Here is a 19,439-nt window from a genome sequence, read left to right as displayed (position 1 = left end):
GGCCAGGCGCGGTGGCTCAAGCCTGTAATCCCAGCACTTTGGGAGGCCGAGATGGGCGGATCACAAGGTCAGGAGATCAAGACCATCCTGGCTAACACGGTGAAACCCCGTCTCTACTAAAAAATACAAAAATCTAGCCGGGCGAGGTGGCGGGCGCCTGTAGTCCCAGCTACTCGGGAGGCTGAGGCAGGAGAATGGCGTAAACCTGGGAGGCGGAGCTTGCAGTGAGCTGAGATCCGGCCACTGCACTCCAGCCTGGGTGACAGAGGGAGACTCCGCCTCAAAAAAAAAAAAAAAAAAAAAAAAAAAAAAAAAAAAAAAAAAAAAAAAGAATTGTGCCCCTCCCACCAGTCAGATTCCAGAATTTTCTCTCCAGGATGAAGGGCCTCATGGGCAAGAGGAGGCCAGGAGGGAAGGGGGCCTCCCAGGAAGCCTTCCACCCACCAAAAGGAGCCCCAGCCCGGCGCGGTGGCTCACGCCTGTAATCCCAGCACTTTGGGAGGCCAAGGCGGGCGGCTCATCTGAGGTCGGGAGTTCGAAACCAGCCTGGCCAACATGGAGAAACCCCATCTCTACTAAAAATACAAAAAATTAGCTGGGCGTGGTTGCAGGCGCCTGTAATCCCAGCTACTCTGGAGGCTGAGACAGGAGAATCGCTTAAACCCGGGAGGCGGAGGTTGTGGTGAGCCGAGATCGTGCCATCGCACTCCAGCCTGGGCAACAAGAGTAAAACTTCATCTCAAAAAAAAAAAGGGAGCCCCATCCATTCTCCAAATTATAATGGTGCGCTGTGCAGGGTGCTGCTGAGGTCCTGGAGGGGAGCCAGAGCTCCCAGGAAGTCCCCCCCAAGGGTCAGGGGAGACAAGGGACCCAGGACGGGGCCAGAGGGAGAGACCTAAGGCTAAGGGAAGAGGAAGCAAAGGCACTGCAGTAGAACGGGCATTGGAGCTGGGTTCTGCAGGTAGAGTAGGAGTTTCTTAGCAAGAGATGGAAGAACATGGCCCATGTGGACAGAGTTGAAAGGGGCTGACACCTGGGCTCAGTTTGGGGTATGCCCCCTCCTCAGAGGGGACCGTAATGGTGGATCTGGAAGGCCCAGGCTTGGAGCCAGGCTGGTGAACTGGGCTCACAGCCCAAGGTTTGCTGGGGCCTCAGCCAGGACTAGGAGCAGGTGGTGGCAGTTGGAGGTGGGCTGGAGGAGCTGGGCCTGCCCAGAGAGACCCAGGTACCCACGGGGCAAGCGGCGAGGGAAGCGGAAGCAAAGCCTCACCAACCCCCCCCTTCCACTCACCAGACATCAAACCCGGCTTCCCCACCTTTCCAGGTTATTAATTTTTCAGAGAAGAAAATGCTTTTTGTATTTTTTCCAGGCAAAATATTGATAATGGGCTTAATGTGGCCTTCCTGCTTTTGTGTGTCGAGAGAGAGCTTTTCTGTCCTGGCCGCTGCAGAGCTGCTTGCCCCCCCTCCAGCCCCCGCAGCCTCCATCGGCAGACCCCACGCACTTGGCTGCTGAAGCCCAGGCAGGGAGTGGGGGCGCGTTTTGATCGCCACCGAGCGGGTTGGTGCAGCCCCCTCCCCACCTCGAGCCCCCCTACCTCTGCCTGCACAAAGCCGGACGCCTGCCCGCCCCGCCATGGGTCGATGCGCCCTGCCAGGGGAGCTGGTGCTTCCCGTGGCTCCAGGCTGATACATCTTTGAGTTGTTTGAAATTTTGCTTCCTTTCTCTCCTGGCAATGGAGAGGCAGGAGGGCAGGGGCCTCTGTACATTCATTCACTCACTCACCTACCCAGCCCCCAGTCACCAAGCACCTACTGTGCCCCAGGCTCTGTGCTGGGTGCTGGGGCCGCAGGCCGGGACAGACTGGGCCCCTACCTCCTCAAAGCTCATAGTCCAGGGGAGAGAAGAATAGGTACAAAGCCAAAAGCTTCCAGGAGAAAATATAGCATTACAAACGGTGATGAGAACCCCGTAAGACAGACACAGGAGGCCGGGTGCAGTGGCTCACACCTGTAATCCCAGCACTTTGGGAGGCCAAAGTGAGCAGATCAGTGAAACCCCGTTTCTACTAAAAATACAAAAAATTAGCCGGGCGTGGTGGCAGCGCCTGTAGTCCCAGCTACTCGGGAGGCTGAGGCAGGAGAACGGCATGAACCTGGGGGGCGGAGGTTGCAGTAAGCCGAGATTGCGCCACTGCACTCCAGCCTGGGCGACAGAGCAAGACTCCGTCTCAAAAAGAAAAAGAGGGGGCTGGGCGCGGTGGCTCAAGCCTATAATCCCAGCACTTTGGGAGGCCGAGACGGGCAGATCACGAGTTCAGCAGATCGAGACCATCCTGGCTAACACGGTGAAACCCCGTCTCTACTAAAATACAAAAAAAATTAGCCGGGCGAGGTGGCGGGCGCCTGTACTCCCAGCTACTCGGGAGGCTGAGGCAGGAGAATGGCGTGAACCCGGGAGGTGGGGCTTGCAGTGAGCTGAGATCCGGCCACTGCACTCCAGCCTGGGCAACAGAGCCAGACTCCGTCTCAAAAAAAAAAAAAAAAAAGAAAAGAAAAAGAGGGATACGAGGCCTCAGTGAGATGGGGCAGCAAGGACCTGCCTTTCCTGGGTGGGGGCAGCCTGTGTGAAGGCCCAGAGGCATGAGGTAGCAGAACCTGCCCATTCAATGGTTTTCAGACCTGAACGTGCAGCAGGACTCCAGGGGGGCTCGCTGAAGTACAGATTCCCGCTTCCTCCCACACCCAGAGGCCCCCCATACTGGCAGGCCTTCATTCAGAGCAACTGGGGTTGGAGAATTGGCACTTCTGACAAGTTCTCAGGTCACACTGACGCTGCCATCCCGGGGCCCTCACTCTGAGAACCACAGACTCGGGAGCTTTGTGAGATGAAGGCACCGGCCAATCCTCGACCCCAAGGAGCAGGCGAGGGGTGGGGTCCAGAGCCGGACAACCCTGGAGCCCTCACTTACCCTCTCGGTTCTCTAGGAGAGTTTGCTTGAAACTCCGGGCCTTGATTTCCCCATCTGGAAAGCGGGTGCTTGATAAGCTTCCTGGTTTCCTGTGGCTGGTGAAGGCACGAACCAAGACAACACAGGTTGAGTGGTTAGTGCCTGGTTGAGTGGTTAGAGCCTGGCATACAGCAAGTGTTTCATCAATGTAAGCACTGACTGTAAGCGCTGATGAAGGCTGCGTATGGGATTGATGAAGCGGCAAGAAGCTGGGTTGGTGGCCGGTGAAAATGCAGAAACTGGCTGGGTGTGGTGGCTCCACCTGCCACGTGAGCACTTCGGAGGCCGTGGCAGGAGAATCACTTGAGCCCAGGAGTTTGAGACCAGGCTGGGTAACATAACCCAGATCCCCTGTCTCTACAAAAAATAAAAATTTGCCGGGCGCAGCGGCTCACTCTTGGAATCCCAGCACTTTGGAAGGACGAGGCGGGCGGAGTACTTGAGCTCAGGAGTTTGAGACCAGCCTGGCCAATGTGATGAAATCCTGTCTCTACTAAAAATACAAAAGTTAGCCGGGCATGGTGGCACGTGCCTGTAATCCCAGCTACTCTGGAGGCTGAGGCAGGAAAACTGCTGGAAGCTGGGAGGTGGAAGTTGCAGTGAGCCGAGATCGCACCACTGCACTCCAGCCTGGGCGACAGAGCAAGACTGTGTCTCAGAAACAAAAACAGAAACCATTACCCAGGTGTGGTGGTGTGTGCCTGGGAAGATTGCTTGAGCCTAGGATGTCAAGGCTGCAGTGAGCTATGATGGCATCGCTGCACTCCAGGCTGGGTGACAGAGCAAGACCCTGTCTCTAAATAAATAACGCAGAAACCAAGGGCATGGCACTCACGAATCTGTCAGCTGCAGCTGTGTAACAAATCACTCCAAGCTTACCAGCTTACAGCAACACGCAGGCACTGTCTCCTGGCTTCTGTGGCTCAGGAGTGGCTTGACTGGGTCCTCTTCACAGCATCTCCTACGGTGCCAATCAAGGTGCTGGCTGGGTTAAGCTCCTTCCCGAAGTTCAAAGTCCTTGACCAAGTTCCTGTGGTTGTTGGCAGAATGCAAGTCCTTGTGGTTGTGGGACTGAAGTCCCTGATTTGTTTTATTTTGGTAGAGAAGGGGTCTCACTATGTTGCCCAGGCTGGTGTCAAACTCTTGGGCTCAAGTGATCCTCCCACCTCAACCCTGTTTTCCTGCTGGCTGTCAGAGGTCACCAGTCCACCATTCCCTGCCTGGCCTCTTCCAGGGACCTGGAGAAAAGACTCTCAGTTTGCTAAAGGGAGGCTTTTTTTTTTTTTGAGACAGAGTCTCACTCTATTGCCCTGGCTGGAGTGCAATGGTGCAATCATAGCTCACGGCAGCCTCACCTCCCAGGCTCAAGCGATTCTCCTGACTCAGCTTCTTGAATCACTGGGATGACAGGCGTGACCCGCTGTGCCCGACTCTAGAGTGGAGTCTTAGACAACACAAGTCATTGTGGTGGTGACACCTAACACCTTTGCCCTATTCTGTTGGCTACACGGAAGTCACAGGCCCAGGCCTCACTTAAGCGGAAGGGATTATGCAGGATGAAACACCAGAGGGCTGACACCATGGGGCCACTTTCTTTTTTTTTTTTTTTTTTTTGAGATGGAGTCTCGCACTCTCGCCCAGGCTGGAGTGCAGTGGTGCGATCTCAGTTCACTGCAAGCTCTGCCTCCCAGATTCATGCCATTCTCCTGCCTCAGCCTCCCGAGTAGCTGGGACTACAGGCGCCCGCCACCACACCCGGCTAATTTGTTTTTCGTATTTTTGGTAGAGACGGGGTTTTACCATGTTAGCCATGATGGTCTCGATCTCCTGACCTTGTGATCTGCCTGCCTCGGCCTCCCAAAGTGCTAGGATTACAGGCATGAGCCACCACGCCCGGCCCATGGGGCCACTTTCAAATTCTACCAACCACACCTGGCTCGGGCATGCACCCGCCCTCCCCAGTGCATAACAGGCCCACATCCATGCCTTTAAATGGCCACAAAAGTGTGTGTGGCCATAGACATACATACTTGCAAGTGTTTCACTTTTTGTTTTTTGGGTTTTTCTTGAGAGGGAGTCTCACTCTGCTACCCAGGCTGGAGTGCAATGGCACAATCTCAGCTCACTGCAACCTCCACCTCCCGGGTTCAAGCAATTCTCCTGCCTCAGACTCCTGAGTAGCTGGGATTACAGGCTCATGCCACCATACTCAGCTAATTTTTGTATTTTTAGTAGAAACAGGGTTTCACCACCGTTGGTCAGGCTGGTCTCAAACCCCTGACCTCGTGATCCTCCCGCCTCAGCCTCCCAAAGTGCTGGGATGACAGGCATGAGCCATCATACCCGGGCAGTGTTTCTCTTTTTGCATTGCCCACTGGGAAGCTCAGAGCCAAAATTATGGCCCGTGTGTGTAGCAAGGGTTCAGAACCACCTGTTGTGCATTTTGTAAACTGACTTCCCTTCTAGCGACATCTCTCGACCTTGGTTGTAATTCATTTTCTGGTTTGTGTTTTTTGTTTGTTTGTTTTTTTTTTTTGACAGAGTCTCTGTCGCCCAGGCTGGAGTGCAGTGGCATGATCCTGGTTCACTGCAACCTCTGCCTCCCGGGGTCAACCGATTCTCCTGCCTCAGGCTCCTGAGTAGCGGGGACTATAGGTGCACACCACCATGCCAGGCTAATTTTTGTATTTTTAGTAGGCATGGGCTTTCGCCATGTTGGTCAGGCTGGTCTCGAACTCCTGACCTCAGGTGATCCACCCGCCTTGGCCTCCCGAAGTGCTGGGATTACAGGCATGAGCCACTGCGCCTGGCCGTTGTAATTCATTTTCTCTGGCTGCCTTATCTGTTTGCATTTCCTTCCTCCCCAATCTTTCTGGGCCCATAGAGGCTGACAATGGCGGCGGCTTCTGTCTGATCAGCACCTGAGTGCAGTTCTAAGGACCTTACAAGAATTTTCTCATTTTATGCTCTCAAGAAATCTCCTCCTACAGAGGAAGGATCTGCTGCACAGAGAGGTCGTGAGAGCTACCCCAAGGACACCAGCTGGGAGATGGGAGAGCCGGGGTGAGAACCTGGGCTCAATCCCCAGCGGGCAGATTTTTTTTTTTTTTTTAGATGGAGTCTCACTCTGTTGCCAGGCTGGAGTGCAATGGTGCAATCTCAGCTTACTGCAACCTCCAGCTCCCTGGTTCAAGCGATTCTCCTGCCTCAGCCTCCCGAGTAGCTGGGACTACAGGCGCCCACCACCGCACCCGGCTAATTTTTTGTATTTGTTGTAGAGATGGGGTTTCACCACGTTGGCCAGGCTGGTCTCGAACTCCTGACCTTGTGATCCACCAGTGGGCAGATTTGAGAGCCAGGCTACACACTGACATGCTCCACATCAAGAGTGACCGAGCCAGGAGGATCCACCAGCAGGCGACTGTGGGGTCACAACCTCCTCCCTGGGGTCTCAGCCCAGGCTTTGAACGTGGGCTGCCACTGGCATAAATCATCGTTTACAGGCCGGGCACGGTGGCTCACGCCTGTCATCCCAGCACTTTGGGAGGCCAAGGCGGGTGGATCACCTGAGGTCAGGAGTTCAAGACCAGCCTGGCCAACGTGGTGAAACCCCGTCTCTACTAAAAATACAAAAATTAGTTGGGTGTGGTGGTGGGCACCTATGATCCCAGCTACTCGGGAGGCTGAGGCAGAAGAATCGCTTGAACCCAGGAGACGGAGGTTTCAGTGGGCCGAGACTGCACCACTACACTTCAGCCTGGGTGACACAGCAAGACTCCGTCTCAAAAAAAAAATCGTTTACAAACACACTGCACTACACATCGATCCCCCACGAGAGAAAGTGCCGCTTCAGGGAATTCTCCCTCGAGTGGCGTCCACCGGCCAGCCCAGCTGTACCCGATGAAGTCCACACGCCAGGCCTGTCCAGGAGCCCCCTTCGGCCACCGGACAAGGGTCTGGCTGGGCCCCACAGCCCTCCTAGACATGCTCCCCCAACAAAGGGAAGACCAGGATCCAGCACCATGGTGCCATCGTGAGCTAGACAAGCCCTGAGTCCAATGCCCCAGATTCCACTGAACAGAACTCTCATGCACGTTTCCCCATGGCGTGCCTCTCGGCCGGAGCCAGGTGATGGGGACATCATCCCAAACTCTGTGCCCTCCAGGGCCTCCCAGGCTTGGAGGGGGAGACAACAGAAAAAGGAGCCCACCATGCTGGGAGCAGGGTGCGGGCACAGTAGGTCCTCAGCAGGGGAACAGGAGGATGGATTTTACAGGACCAGGCAGGGGCACAGTAGGGCCCTCTTGGCCATGCCAACCTCTGACTCCTAGTTCCCCGCCAGAGCCACCTCTTTGCAGCTTTGGGCAGGCCCAGGGTGCTCCTCGCACACCCAGGTTTTCCTCGAGCCGCCCTCCGGGGAGAAGAGCTGATGTGGATGAGCGCTGACCATGTGCCAGGGCCCGGGCCAAGCATACAACTTACATCTATTCAGTAAGTCAACTTGGTCCCCATTTTACAGATGGGGAAACTGAGGCACGGCCAGTGACTTGAGCTGCCCAGGGCCCGTCAGCAAGGGAAGGGGTGCCGGCTGAACTCAGGAGCTCTGGCCCATCCTGGGGTCAGCCTCACTGCCTGAGTCCACATCCCAGTTCTGCGCTTGTTAAGGTTCAGGGAGCTGTGCCTCAGTCTGCTCACTCACCAAATGGGATCGAGTGTCCCGCTTAGGCAGCGGGGAATGGAACGGATGGAAGGGGGCATGAACAGAGGCCCCCGTTCTGATGATTCTTTTTTTTTTTTTTTAAGATGGAGTCTCGCTCTTGTTGCCCAGGCTGGAGTGCAATGGCACAATCTTGGCTCACTGCAACCTCCACCTCCCAGGTTCAAGGGATTCTCCTGCCTCAGCCTCCAGACTAGCTGGAATTACAGGCATGCACCACCACGCCCAGCTAATTTTTTTTATTTTTAGTAGAGATGGAGTTTCACTATGTTGGCCAGGCTGGTCTCGAAATCCTGATCTCAGGGCGATCCACCCGCCTCAGCCTCCCAGAGTGCTGGGATTATAGGCGTGAGCCACCAGGGCCGGCCTGAGGCCTTTTGTTTTGTTTTGTTTTGTTTTGTTTTTGGAGACAGAGTGTCACTGTTACCCAGGCTGGAGTGCAGTGGCGTGATCCCGGCTCACTGCAACCTCCGCCTCCTGGGTTCAAGCCATTCTCCTGCCTCAGCCTCCCAAGTAGCTGAGACTACAGGCACCTGCCACCATGCCCGGATAATTTTTTGTACTTTTAGTAGAGAAGAGGTTTCACCGTGTTAGCCAGGCTGGTCTCAAACTCCTGACCTCAGGTGATCCACCCACCTCAGCCTCCCAAAGTGCTGGGATTACAGGCTTGAGCTACGGCCTGACAATTCTTGAAGAAGCGGAATCCAGGCCCCTATCCCAGCCCGGCCCCACGCCAGCTGGCTCCCAGGAGGCCTGGGCTCTGCCTGGAGCACCCCATTCACTCCTCTCCTGCAGCCCCCACATTTCTCCCCACTGAGAGGAATCCAGTAACAGCCACAGTCACAGGAAGGTGGAAGGAACAGAAAACCAGGGCTGGTGCCCACAGGGAAAACGGAACGAACCCCTAAAACTGAGGCTGGTGAACCCCAGGCCGCCCAACTCCAGCTGCACGGGAGCCCCGGCACCACCTCCCCCAGAATCCACCCCTCAGGCCTCAGTTTGCTCACCTGTGAAGTGGGGCCTGCACCGCCCAGCTCAAGGGACTATGAGGGAATCTGCGCGGAGGGACAATAGAGCCTCCCTTCCCTTTGTGCAAACCTCTCCTCCTCGCCCTGGCCTCCCCCTGGCCTCCAGAGCAGAGCTGGCCCCACGGCTCCAGCTCCCCCAGGATCGATGGGAGGATCAATTCCAGCAGCACAGGGCTGTGGGTGGGAGGGGGGCTCCTCTGGGAAGCCTCCAGTTCCCCTCCTCCCTCCCTCTCCCTTCCCTTTCCTCCCCTTTCTTTCCCTCCTCCCATCCCTGCTCTGCTTCCTCCCTCTCCTCCTCTTCCTCCCCCTCCTCCCCATCCCTTCTTCCTCATCATTTTTCCTCACCTCCTCCTCCCTCCCCCGTCCAGCTTCTGTCCTCTGAGCCTGGCCCAGGGTGCCTTGCCCTCCCCCACCGCTCCACCCCTGCTGTTTGTGGGGTGGGCAGAGCCTGGCGGCCACCCGTCACAGCCTTTCCTGAGCGCTATCAGTTGTCCTCAAGGGTGCACTGTGTGTGTTGTATCCCCATTCCACAGATGGGAAACCTGAGGCTCCAGGAGGACCCCTGATGAGGCAAATGAGGGTGGGGCTGGGATTTGAGTCTGGAACCCACCCTCAACCCCAAGAGGGTGACGCCCGGACACCAGGCAAGCGCTTTGGGAACGAGGCACCTGTGGTGGATGGAGCTGGGCGGGCTGGGGTCAGAGGTCACCTGCCCCGCGAGGCAGCCCCACGGAGATCACCCAGTAGCGCTCAGTAGCCCGGGCTCCCACTTGTGAAACGGGGAACCCACCCGTGGAGATACAGAGCTGGCTGGACACACGCCCACCCCCCTCTTTTATTCCGTTCTGAGAGCAGAGGGTCTTTGGTTTTTCTCCAGGCAATGAGAGGTGTCCTGTCCGGGAGGCAGGAGCCTTGGATCTGCCTCAGTTTCCTCATCCGTAAAAGCAAGGGGTCAACAGGATGATTCCATCCCTCCCCCACCCCTTCCTCTTCTAGCCGGTGCTGTGACCCCAAGGGAGCCCCTGCCCCCCAGGCCTCGCAGCCCCCAGGGGACCCTCCTTCTGGGGCCACAGGGAGGAAGACGCTTCCCACTTTCTGCGGAACCCCCCGAACTCTCACCTCCAGGCAGAGGTGGGGTGATGAGGGGCTGCAGGAGGCTCCCCCTCCAATCCATCTCTGGGAAATGCCACCTTCTCGCCTCCCGGCGCCGGGGGAGTTCAGTCATAACACAAACATTTTGTTTGGTTTTGCTTAAAGCGAGCAGGAGGAAGAGAGCGAAGCCGACGGCTCCTGCCCAGCCCAGGTGTGGGGAGTTATCATGGAGGCGATTACTGAGCGGAACTGCGGGCTGCTGGGAGGGTCCCGTGCTTGTTAGGGAGGTGGGAGAAACAGCAATTACAGCTGTTAGCACCAAGGGGGAAGGGAGGAGGGGGAAGGAGAAACGGAGGAGTCAGGAGGAGAGGGGAGCAGGGAGAAGGAAGAGGGAAGAGTGGATGGGGGAGGGAGAGGAGGCTGGCAGGGAGGAGGGGAGGGCTGGAAGGAGGGGGAGGAGAAGGAAGGAAAGGGAGGAGCCAGGAGGGAGATGAGGAATGGGAGGGGAGAAGAGGGGGAAGGAGAGTAGAGGAGGGCGTAGGAGGAGTGGGAAGAATGGGGAGGAGGAGGAAGAAGGGGAGGAGAAGGGGGAAGGATGGGGGAGGAGGGGAGAGGAGAAGTGGGAAGGGTGGGAAGGATGGAGAGGAGGAGGGGGAGGAGGAGGAGGAAGAGGGAGGAAGATAGAGGAGGGGAGCGGAGGATCCTCAGAGACTCCCATCCTGCCCTCACCCTTCAAGAGCATTAAGTTTTCCTTCCCAGTGGGAGAAACTGAGGCCCAGAGAGAAGTCTCTGCTCCCACATCCCACAAGTGCTTTCCCCAACCAACAGGCTCCTCTGGGACTCCCTCTAGGCCCTGCCAAGGGCCCCACAGGGCTGGCTCTTCTTCCCGCTGGCTCGCTCCAGGCCTGGGGCTCGGAGGTGGGGAGGTGATGGCCAGTGCAGGAGGCAGCTGGCCCCTTCCCCTGTCTGCAGCCTCTAATGATTAACCAGTGTGGCTGGAGTGAGGAGTGGATGCTGGGAGCCGGTTCCTCAAATCCCTGGCACGCCTTTGGCCGGCTCATGGGCCACAACGGGGGACCCCTCCAGCTCAGGCTGAAGAGCTCCCCAACTGCCAGGTCCGGAGACTTCTGTGCTCCCTGGGATCATCTGAAGCGCTGGGTCGGAGGGGGACCCTGGTGCAGGGAACCTTCTCTGTAACTGAGATCCGCGTTTCTACCCAGGAACTCAGCTGAGACTCCCTGTGTGGCCAACCCTCTCCAGAGACCAGCTCCACCGCCAGCCGGCCTGGATGCACAGCGTGTCCACACAGCATGCACACACTGGGACTCAGCTCTAGGCCGCCCAGTCCCTCGGGCTTGAGGTCAGCTCACCGACTGGGGGCCTAAGGCAACATCTCAGGACCTCCCTGTGCCTCAGTTTCCTTATCTGAAAAATGGGAATAATTAGAGTTGCTTCCTCAAAGTACCCCCACCCCCAGCTCCCTGCAGATACAGTGGGGATGGGGCGGGAGATAGAGCGGGGACCTGCAGGATGCACCCCTCCCCCAAGGAATTGGGGACGCCACCCCCACCCCTGGCGAGCCCGGAAGGAGGCTGCTGATTGAACAAAGGGAGAAACAAGCTTCTAGCACAAGGTGCCTCACCTGCTGGCCCAGGGACAAAAGCTGCCCCAGCCACCCTCACCACACACACACACCCCACAGCGCGGAGAGGGCTGAGTCATTCTACCCCACCACGCCTGTGATGGCCTCCCCGGGTGCCTACTAACCTGCGGGGCAGGGGGATTATTCTAAGGGCCACCTGGGACCCTCCCTGCTTGGCCTCACAGCCAGGGAGAGAAGGCCCAAGCCCCCCCTGAGCCTGGCATTGAACACATACCCCCCACACACACACACACTCCAGCTTGATTCAGTTTTATCTCATTGACTCATTCAACAAACATTCCCTAAGGAAGTCCTGTGAGGGCCCGGAAACTGGGCTAATGCCAGACGCCTTCCCAGCCCCAGGGCCTCTTCCTCAGATTACTCGGAGTCTTTTCATCCTTCCATTGGCCTACCTGACTTGGACTCCTACACATCCTTCAAAACCCAACCTCAGGGCTCCTCCTCCAGGAAGGGAGGACTGCCGCCTCCCCAGTCCTGATCTCAGTGGGATGGGGATGACTTTTCCCCTCCCTAACTATGGGAGCCCCAGAGGAAGGGACAGGGGCTGAGGCAGCAGCTTTAGGGTGGTGGGGGCAGGGGAGCAGGAGTCACCTGAGAAGTGAAATCCAGGGAATGACCTGGTTTCCCTCCCGCATCCCCCGTCTGCAGATTCTGCCTAGGGAGTTGCCAATTCCTTCCCCTTTCCCCCTTGCCCAGTCCAACACCCCCTCCCCACTCAGAGGTCCAGGAGGCGAGACAGACCCAAAGACAGAGGCAAGGACGTGGGCGTTGGTCGGTCTTGCCAGGAGGGGATGCCCTGCCCTCCCCACTTCCTGACCCAGCAGAAAGGGCCCGGGCGTGTCCTGATAAACGGCGCCTTAATGGAGGCGCCATCCCTACCCGGAACAGGCCAGGCCCAGGTGAGGCTCAGAGCCAGATGCGCCCAGCCCAACCCACCTGGGGACGCCCCTCGGACCATCCCAGGGCGGGGTCCTCACTCCCGACCAGGGCCTCTGTCTCTGCGTCTGCAAAGTGGGAGCCCCCAGGCCTGTCCTCCCCCCACCCGCCTGTCGTCTCGTCTCGGCTTTCAGGGTGCAGAGTGGACACTCCCAGGTGTCCAAGCCGGCGAGCTCGGGTCCCGCAGAGCCGGCGGCCCTGGAGACGCTCCGAGGGCAGCCCCGCTGCAGACTTGCTCGGGTCCCCTAGCCCGGGGCCTCCGCAAACCAGCCCACCGCGGGCCGCCGAGCCCCGCTCCAGGATCCGCGGGTTGCCTCCATCCCGGAGGAGTATGAAGAGAATTAAATCTAGATATTTACATGTTTAATGGTCAATGTCTTCCGGCAGGGTAGGGAGGGCGCTCAGGTGGTTTAACTCAGCTCCGGGATCCCGCTCAGTTGCGGGGGCCGCGAACCCCGCCGCGGGGCCGAAGATTGGGCCCCTTCGGAGAGCGGCGCCCAACGCGGGTTTCGTTGCGTCGGGGAAGTCCGAGCCTGCAGCGCCCAGGCCCCAGGCGGTCAGCCTAGCCCGGGAGGGGGGCGTTCTCCAGGCCCCCAACCCCTGATCCAGGCCGTTCCCCTCCCGCGCACCCTCCCGGGGGCTGCAGCCCGCGCCCCTCGCCGCCAAGCCCCATTTTCCCAAACTGCAGCAAACGAACTGGTTTTCTCCTGAGCGCACGCTGCGGGGAGACGATTCCAACGGAGCCCAGAGAGGAGGGGTCCAGGCCTGTGAGGGGGGCCGCGTTCCTGTCCCCAGACCCCTCCCGCTGCACCTCAGCCCCCAGCCCGGCTCTGTGACCTGCACCGGTCCGGCCGGGCGCAGAGGAAGCAAAGCAGGCGGAGGCCGCGAGAGGAGAGCAGCCAGATCTCCCGCCTAAGCCCGGACCCTTCCCCTCCCCTCGGGCGCCCTCGGATGCCCCCGCCCCAGGGTGTTACTTTCTAGATGGGGAAACTGAGGCGCGGCCCGGGCGATGCGGCCGAAGTCCTGCGCCCGGCGTCTCCCGCGCCTGCCCGCCAGAGCCCCAAGAAGGGGGCATGGAATTCCCTCCTCCAATTGTGTCCCAGAACTCCGGGACGACGGAGGCCAAGCTGCTGAGGGAGAGGACGAGGACGCGAGGCCCCAGAGACCACCCCCTCCGCTCCCCGGCCAAACGCGGCCGCCCAGCCCCGGTGCCCCGGCGCAAACAAGCGCAGTGTTTGCCGAGCGCGAGGCGGGCGGCGCGGCCCGAGAGCGATGAGGATTCGATGGAGCCTCTTGCCGCGGCGGGGGCAACGGAGCCCGGGCGGGCGCGGGGATCGATCGGGCACAGCTGTCGCCGAAGAGCCCGCGGGAGCGTCCACCCGCGGGCCAGAGCTGCCCGGGCGCCCCGCAACTGGGGGCAGGAAATCCGGGACGTCGGGCCCGCCAGGGGCGAAACCCCAAAGTCACGCCCAGGGTGGGGAGCTCAGGACGTCCCCACGGCCAACGTGGAACCTTCGGGAGCTGCGCGCTCAGCCCTGCCGGGACCCCAGCCAGGCCGAAAAAGCCCAGAGTCTCCCCCCAAATCTAAATAAAATCCCCGGACCCCGCCCGAACGAAGGCGGCTGGAGTCCAGCGGGAGAACTCTGCCACACACTAGGCGCCGGAGGCCGGGATTTGGGGCGCCCGCAGGTTTCGGGAGCCGGGAGTGGGAGAAGGGCGGATCTAGGGCTGGGGCTGGGCCTGGGTGGGGCGGGCATTCATTGCCATCATTTAGTAAAACCTCGCTTTAATAAAAGCAGGGAGGGGTGCGCAGAGCCCTGACGCTTTCATTTCGGTGGGAGACAAATCGAATCAGAAAGTCAGTTGGGGGCGCACCGTGCAGGGTTCTGGGGGAGCCCCAGGAGCCCCAGGAAAGGAAAACTTGAAGTATCTAACTCTGCCTTTGATATTTTTAGCTGCAATGGAAGAGTCAATCACAAGCGGGAAGGCGGTGTGTCCAAAAGTGGGGGAGGGGTGGAGGATTAAAGAGGGGGTTCAAGCGTAGGGGGTCGGTTTAGGGAGGTTGAAGCCATGGAGAGTGCGCACCCCTGGGGCGTGGGTGGAGCCCCCCAATCCTCCCCTCCACCAGCGGGACTCTTCAAGCCCTGACTCTGGCGGGACCAGAGGCTGCCCTTTTTGACTCCTCCCAGAGGCAGGCCAGGCACAGAGAGGGTGGGCGTTGGTCTGGGGCAGCCCAGCACCTGCTGAGGTCCCCCTCCCCTACTCCCAGGCACAGACTCAGGCTCTGGGAGTCAAACTTTAATTTTCCTGGAGGGGATACTGAGGCCAGAGAGCTTCCTCGAGGTGGCTGAGGTCGCTGTGGGACAGGGAAGAGGGACATCTTGTCCCATCCAGCCCACCCCTCCCCCTGCCCACAATTTGCCTAATGACCCAGGATCGATCTGGGCCTGGGCAGCCGGCCTGCCCCGAGTCTGGCTCAATTCTATTTTACTAATTACTAAAAGGCCGCTGCTGATGGGAAGAAACAGGCTGGGGGCTCCAGGGGGCCACACTCCCTCTCTTGGGGCCAGCAAATTTCTGTTCAATCTCCCAGCGGGACCACAGCCCCTGCAAGGAGTGAGATCCCCATCCCTGGGGGAGTCCAAGTCTCCATCAGCCTAAGAGAGGGGTGAGGGGCTTCGTAGATCTGGACAGGGTTAGGTCCACCAGGCTGGGATCCCCCTTCCAAGTCTAGGGAGCTTTGAAACGGGTCTGTGGCCACCTTAGGGTGTCCTGAGGCAGCAGAGGCAAGAGGCCCCCTTCCTCTCAGAGTCCCTGACCCTCCTCTTCTCTTTCAAAATGGATGCTTTCCCTGCTAGAAAAGCCACACACGCCTGCTATTAAAATGAACACGATAATCAAGCTGTAGAAAATATATTAAAAAGGAAGCCGGCATAATCCCAGCTCCCTAGGAGCTCCCCCACTTTGGCATTTGGGGGAACTTCCTTCCACCTTGGTATCCTCCCACCCATAGAGACCCCCAGCCCCCACCTGGTCTGCCCTTCCTTGAGCCTGGGATGCTAGCATTTTATGGCGGCTGATTGATTTTTAGATCTCACGATTATTTTTAATTATCTGTGATTGTTGGAGGGTGAGATTGAGGAGCTCAGGCTGGGGCTCTGTGCGGCCACTTTCCTCCCCCCAGATTCAGCATCTGCACAGGGAGTGGGGTACGCCACTGTTCGGACCTGCCCCTCCCTTCCCACCTGGAAGATGGGTGTAATTACGTAAACTCCAGAAATTATACCTGAACCCTGGAACTGGAAAGTTTAGGGACCGACACTTCAGGAGGCGGGAGTTAGCACTTGGGCTGATGTAGGAATGAAGCGGGGAGCTCTAGGGCCACTACTCCCCACCTTGGGCCAGGGACACCCAGAAAAATTATGATTTGACTTCCTCCTTTCTGGGGCTGAGTGAGGAGAGTATGCTGGGTAAACAGCAGGCACTTACTAAATGCTGAGCCCTAAGCAGCGAGTACTAACAGGGGTCCTCTTCAACCCATCCCTCCCCAGGACTTGGATCAGGCCACTCCAGGCTGGGGGCCCAGATCATTCAGGCCCCCTCTCTCTCTGGCTGTTGTGGTCAGCATAGAGCCACCTCCAGCCCCAGCTGGGCAGGCTGGAGGGCAGCCCCTCCCACACCAGAGAAGGGGAAACTGAGGCACCGAAAGGACCCTGTTCCAGAGCCAAACCTAGTCTTGCTTCAGAAAATCGCATCTCCAATGTGTAGCCACGTCTACAGGGGCCAGGGAATCTGGATGCAGGTGCAAAGCTGGGGTTGCGGCTTGCTCAAAAGGTTTGTACCAAAGGGGAAGTGACGGCCTGACTTTGTCCTCCCCTCTTCCTTCAGCTTTGAGCCCTGATGCAACCCACTGACAAGGGGGTAACTAGGGGCTCCTGCAAACCGAATGCCTGACCCATCCCTTTCATCCTCTAGCAAGTGCACAAGGGTTGGGGGGAGTGGGCGGGGCAGAGGCACTGGGGAAGCAGGAAGGGGTTGAGGCTGGTTTTTGGACTCTGCACCCACAAGACAGGGCATCCTCTAGGTTCTGGTCTGGCCCCTCCAGACCCCCAGCCCTGACCTTACCCCACTGGAGAGATCTAGTCCCCTGGGGGTCTCTCTGATTATAGGAGCCCTCCCGCCATCTATCCCAGTTCCCAGGGGCCCCTGGGCCTCATCTGGCCATCTCCAGGTGGTGAGAAAAAGGAGACCCCTGCCTCCCCCCACACTGAGGAGAAGCCCCAGGGACAGAGAGGAGTTTGCACCAGGGACGTCTCAGAAGACAGGGGATCCAGAATCAGCCTCCGTGGGCTGGAGGGTGACAGGAGCTCCAGCGGCCGCACTGTAAAAAGGCCCTGCAATTAGAAGGGGCCTTTGGCAACCCTGAAGCTGGGTAGCCCATTGTACAGTTGGGGAAACGGAGGCCCAGGTGCCCACACATGGGCAGGTGCTGACCCCTGGGGCGCACGGAGGCCCTGATCTAGCCTGAGGACCTCCCTTCTCCACCACAAAGAGGTCGTGGGAAGGGGGCTGTGACTCCGTAGGTGTGAGCGGGAGTCGCGGGGAGCTGAGCTTGCAGCGGGGATCTAGCTCCTGGGGGTCTGTAGGGAAGAGGGGGATAAGTGCATCACAGGCGACCGTCCCAGCCACACTCCCAGAAACGGCCTGGAGATGGACTTGGGGGCGCCAGCCAGGAAAGACACATTTGGGACTCTGGAAAGAATCGCGCAGAGACGCGAAATCGGAGACTCAGGGTCGAGGTTCACAGTCCCACCAGGGAAGAGTCTGTCCTCGGACCCCCGCCCGCTGTCCCCCAGGTACGGCCTGCCCCGGGGGGCGCGGGCGAGCGCAGTGGCCAGGGACGCCGAAGCCCCAAGTCTGGCTGACTTCGGCCTGTCTGGTGCTCGAGGGGGCCGGAGAGGGCGGAGAGCGAGGCTGCGGGAGGCAGCGGCGGCGGGAGCGGGTGGGCGGGGGCGCTGACGTCAGACCCGGGCCCGGGAGCCGGCAGCGGCTCCCCTGCCACATCCTGGTGGCCGCGCTCGCAGCCGGGCCGGGCCGTGCGCCGCGCAGCCGGGCAACCTCGCGCGCAGCCACCGGGGAGCGGGCGGGAGTCATGCAGCAGCCTTGAGCAAGAGGGGCCGGCGCTGAGGAGCGCGCGCGGCGGGAGGGCAGGCGAGCATGGAGCTGAGCCTGGAGAGCCTGGGGGGCCTGCACAGCGTGGCCCACGCGCAGGCGGGCGAGCTGCTGAGCCCGGGCCACGCGCGCTCGGCGGCGGCGCAGCACCGCGGCCTGGTGGCGCCCGGGCGCCCGGGCCTGGTGGCCGGCATGGCTAGCCTGCTGGACGGCGGCGGCGGCGGCGGCGGTGGGGGTGCCGGGGGCGCGGGCGGCGCGGGCAGCGCGGGCGGCGGCGCGGACTTCCGCGGGGAACTGGCGGGCCCGCTGCACCCGGCAATGGGCATGGCCTGCGAGGCTCCGGGCCTGGGCGGCACCTACACGACGCTCACGCCCCTGCAGCACCTGCCGCCGCTCGCTGCCGTAGCCGACAAGTTCCACCAGCACGCGGCGGCCGCGGCCGTGGCCGGGGCGCACGGCGGCCATCCCCACGCGCACCCGCACCCGGCGGCCGCGCCGCCCCCGCCACCCCCGCCGCAGCGTCTGGCTGCCAGCGTGAGCGGCAGCTTCACCCTCATGCGCGACGAACGGGCGGCGCTCGCCTCCGTGGGCCACCTCTACGGACCCTACGGCAAGGAGCTGCCCACCATGGGGTCGCCGCTGTCGCCGCTGCCCAACGCGCTGCCGCCGGCGCTGCACGGCGCCCCGCAGCCCCCGCCGCCTCCTCCGCCTCCGCCGCTGGCCGCATACGGCGCGCCAGGCCACCTGGCCGGGGACAAGCTGCTGCCGCCCGCCGCCTTCGAGCCTCACGCCGCGCTGCTGGGACGCGCCGAGGACGCACTGGCCCGCGGGCTGCCCGGAGGCGGCGGTGGCACAGGCAGCGGCGGAGCGGGCAGCGGGAGCGCCGCGGGGCTGCTGGCGCCGCTGGGCGGGCTGGCGGCGGCCGGGGCGCACGGGCCGCACGGGGGAGGCGGCGGCCCCGGCGGGGGTGGCGGCGGCCCCAGCGCGGGCGCGGCGGCCGAGGAAATCAACACCAAGGAGGTGGCGCAGCGCATCACGGCGGAGCTGAAGCGCTACAGCATCCCGCAGGCAATCTTCGCGCAGCGGATCCTGTGTCGCTCGCAGGGCACGCTCTCTGACCTGCTGCGCAACCCCAAGCCGTGGAGCAAGCTCAAATCCGGCCGCGAGACCTTCCGCAGGATGTGGAAGTGGCTGCAGGAGCCAGAGTTCCAGCGCATGTCGGCGCTGCGCTTGGCAGGTAGGAGCGTGGCGCGCACTACCGGACCCTGGGGGAGCCGGCTGTGGACTCCCGAGCACCTAGCGGGGCGGCGGCCTGATGTCCGGGTCCAGCTCCCCAAGCCCCACCCGTGCGCCCCGGCAGCCCGGGACCCCCTCTCAGGAAACTAGACTGCGATCCGCGCCGCTACCCGTTTGTACGGTTACCAGAAGGGAGAAAGGGATTGTGCCGCCTCCCCACACCCGGGTCGCTGCTCCTGCCCTTTCGGGAGCGCGTAGGGGTTCTCTAATCCTTGTTAGACTGCTGGGAGGCTCCGAGCCTCTCCCCAAGCAGCCTTCAGGAAAGCTCATTGTGTGTGCGCGTGTGTGCGTGTGTGTGTGTGTGTGCGTGCGCGCGCGCCTGTTGGGGGGAGCTGTGTCCCCGAACGAGCTGCCGTCCGCTAAGGTGCCACTCCCCTCCTCCAGAATGGGTGGAGAGGGGTACTGAGGCCCCAGCCCCGGGCCACAGAGCTCCGAGACCGTGCAGCGGGCGCCCGCAGCTCAGCAGCAGAGGCCGAGCCCGCGCTCATCCCCTCCTGCCCCAGCGCGCGCTTCTTTGTAGTTCG

The 19,439-nt window shown here is 60.6% G+C and overlaps 1 protein-coding gene and 1 long non-coding RNA gene across 2 annotated transcripts; both read left to right on the top strand.

Annotated features, from left to right (window-relative positions):
- The first annotated feature begins 12,228 nt into the window (after positions 1 to 12,228).
- On the top strand, positions 12,229 to 12,814 carry LOC112617392. The gene is made up of 2 exons (XR_003117896.1): positions 12,229 to 12,410; positions 12,582 to 12,814. It is a non-coding gene; the product is annotated as an uncharacterized LOC112617392 (long non-coding RNA).
- Positions 12,815 to 17,664: 4,850 nt separating this feature from the next.
- On the top strand, positions 17,665 to 19,005 carry LOC112617393 (one cut domain family member 3). The gene has a single exon (XM_025374163.1). It carries the CDS (start codon positions 17,665 to 17,667, stop codon positions 19,003 to 19,005), a length of 1,341 nt encoding a protein of 446 aa, XP_025229948.1.
- The last annotated feature ends 434 nt before the right edge of the window (positions 19,006 to 19,439 follow it).

Source organism: Theropithecus gelada, unplaced genomic scaffold, assembly GCF_003255815.1.
Source record: "Theropithecus gelada isolate Dixy unplaced genomic scaffold, Tgel_1.0 HiC_scaffold_16147, whole genome shotgun sequence".
Taxonomy (NCBI): domain Eukaryota; kingdom Metazoa; phylum Chordata; class Mammalia; order Primates; family Cercopithecidae; genus Theropithecus; species Theropithecus gelada.
Note: the sequence above shows the minus strand (reverse complement) of the source record. Positions and strands in the feature narration are given on the sequence as shown.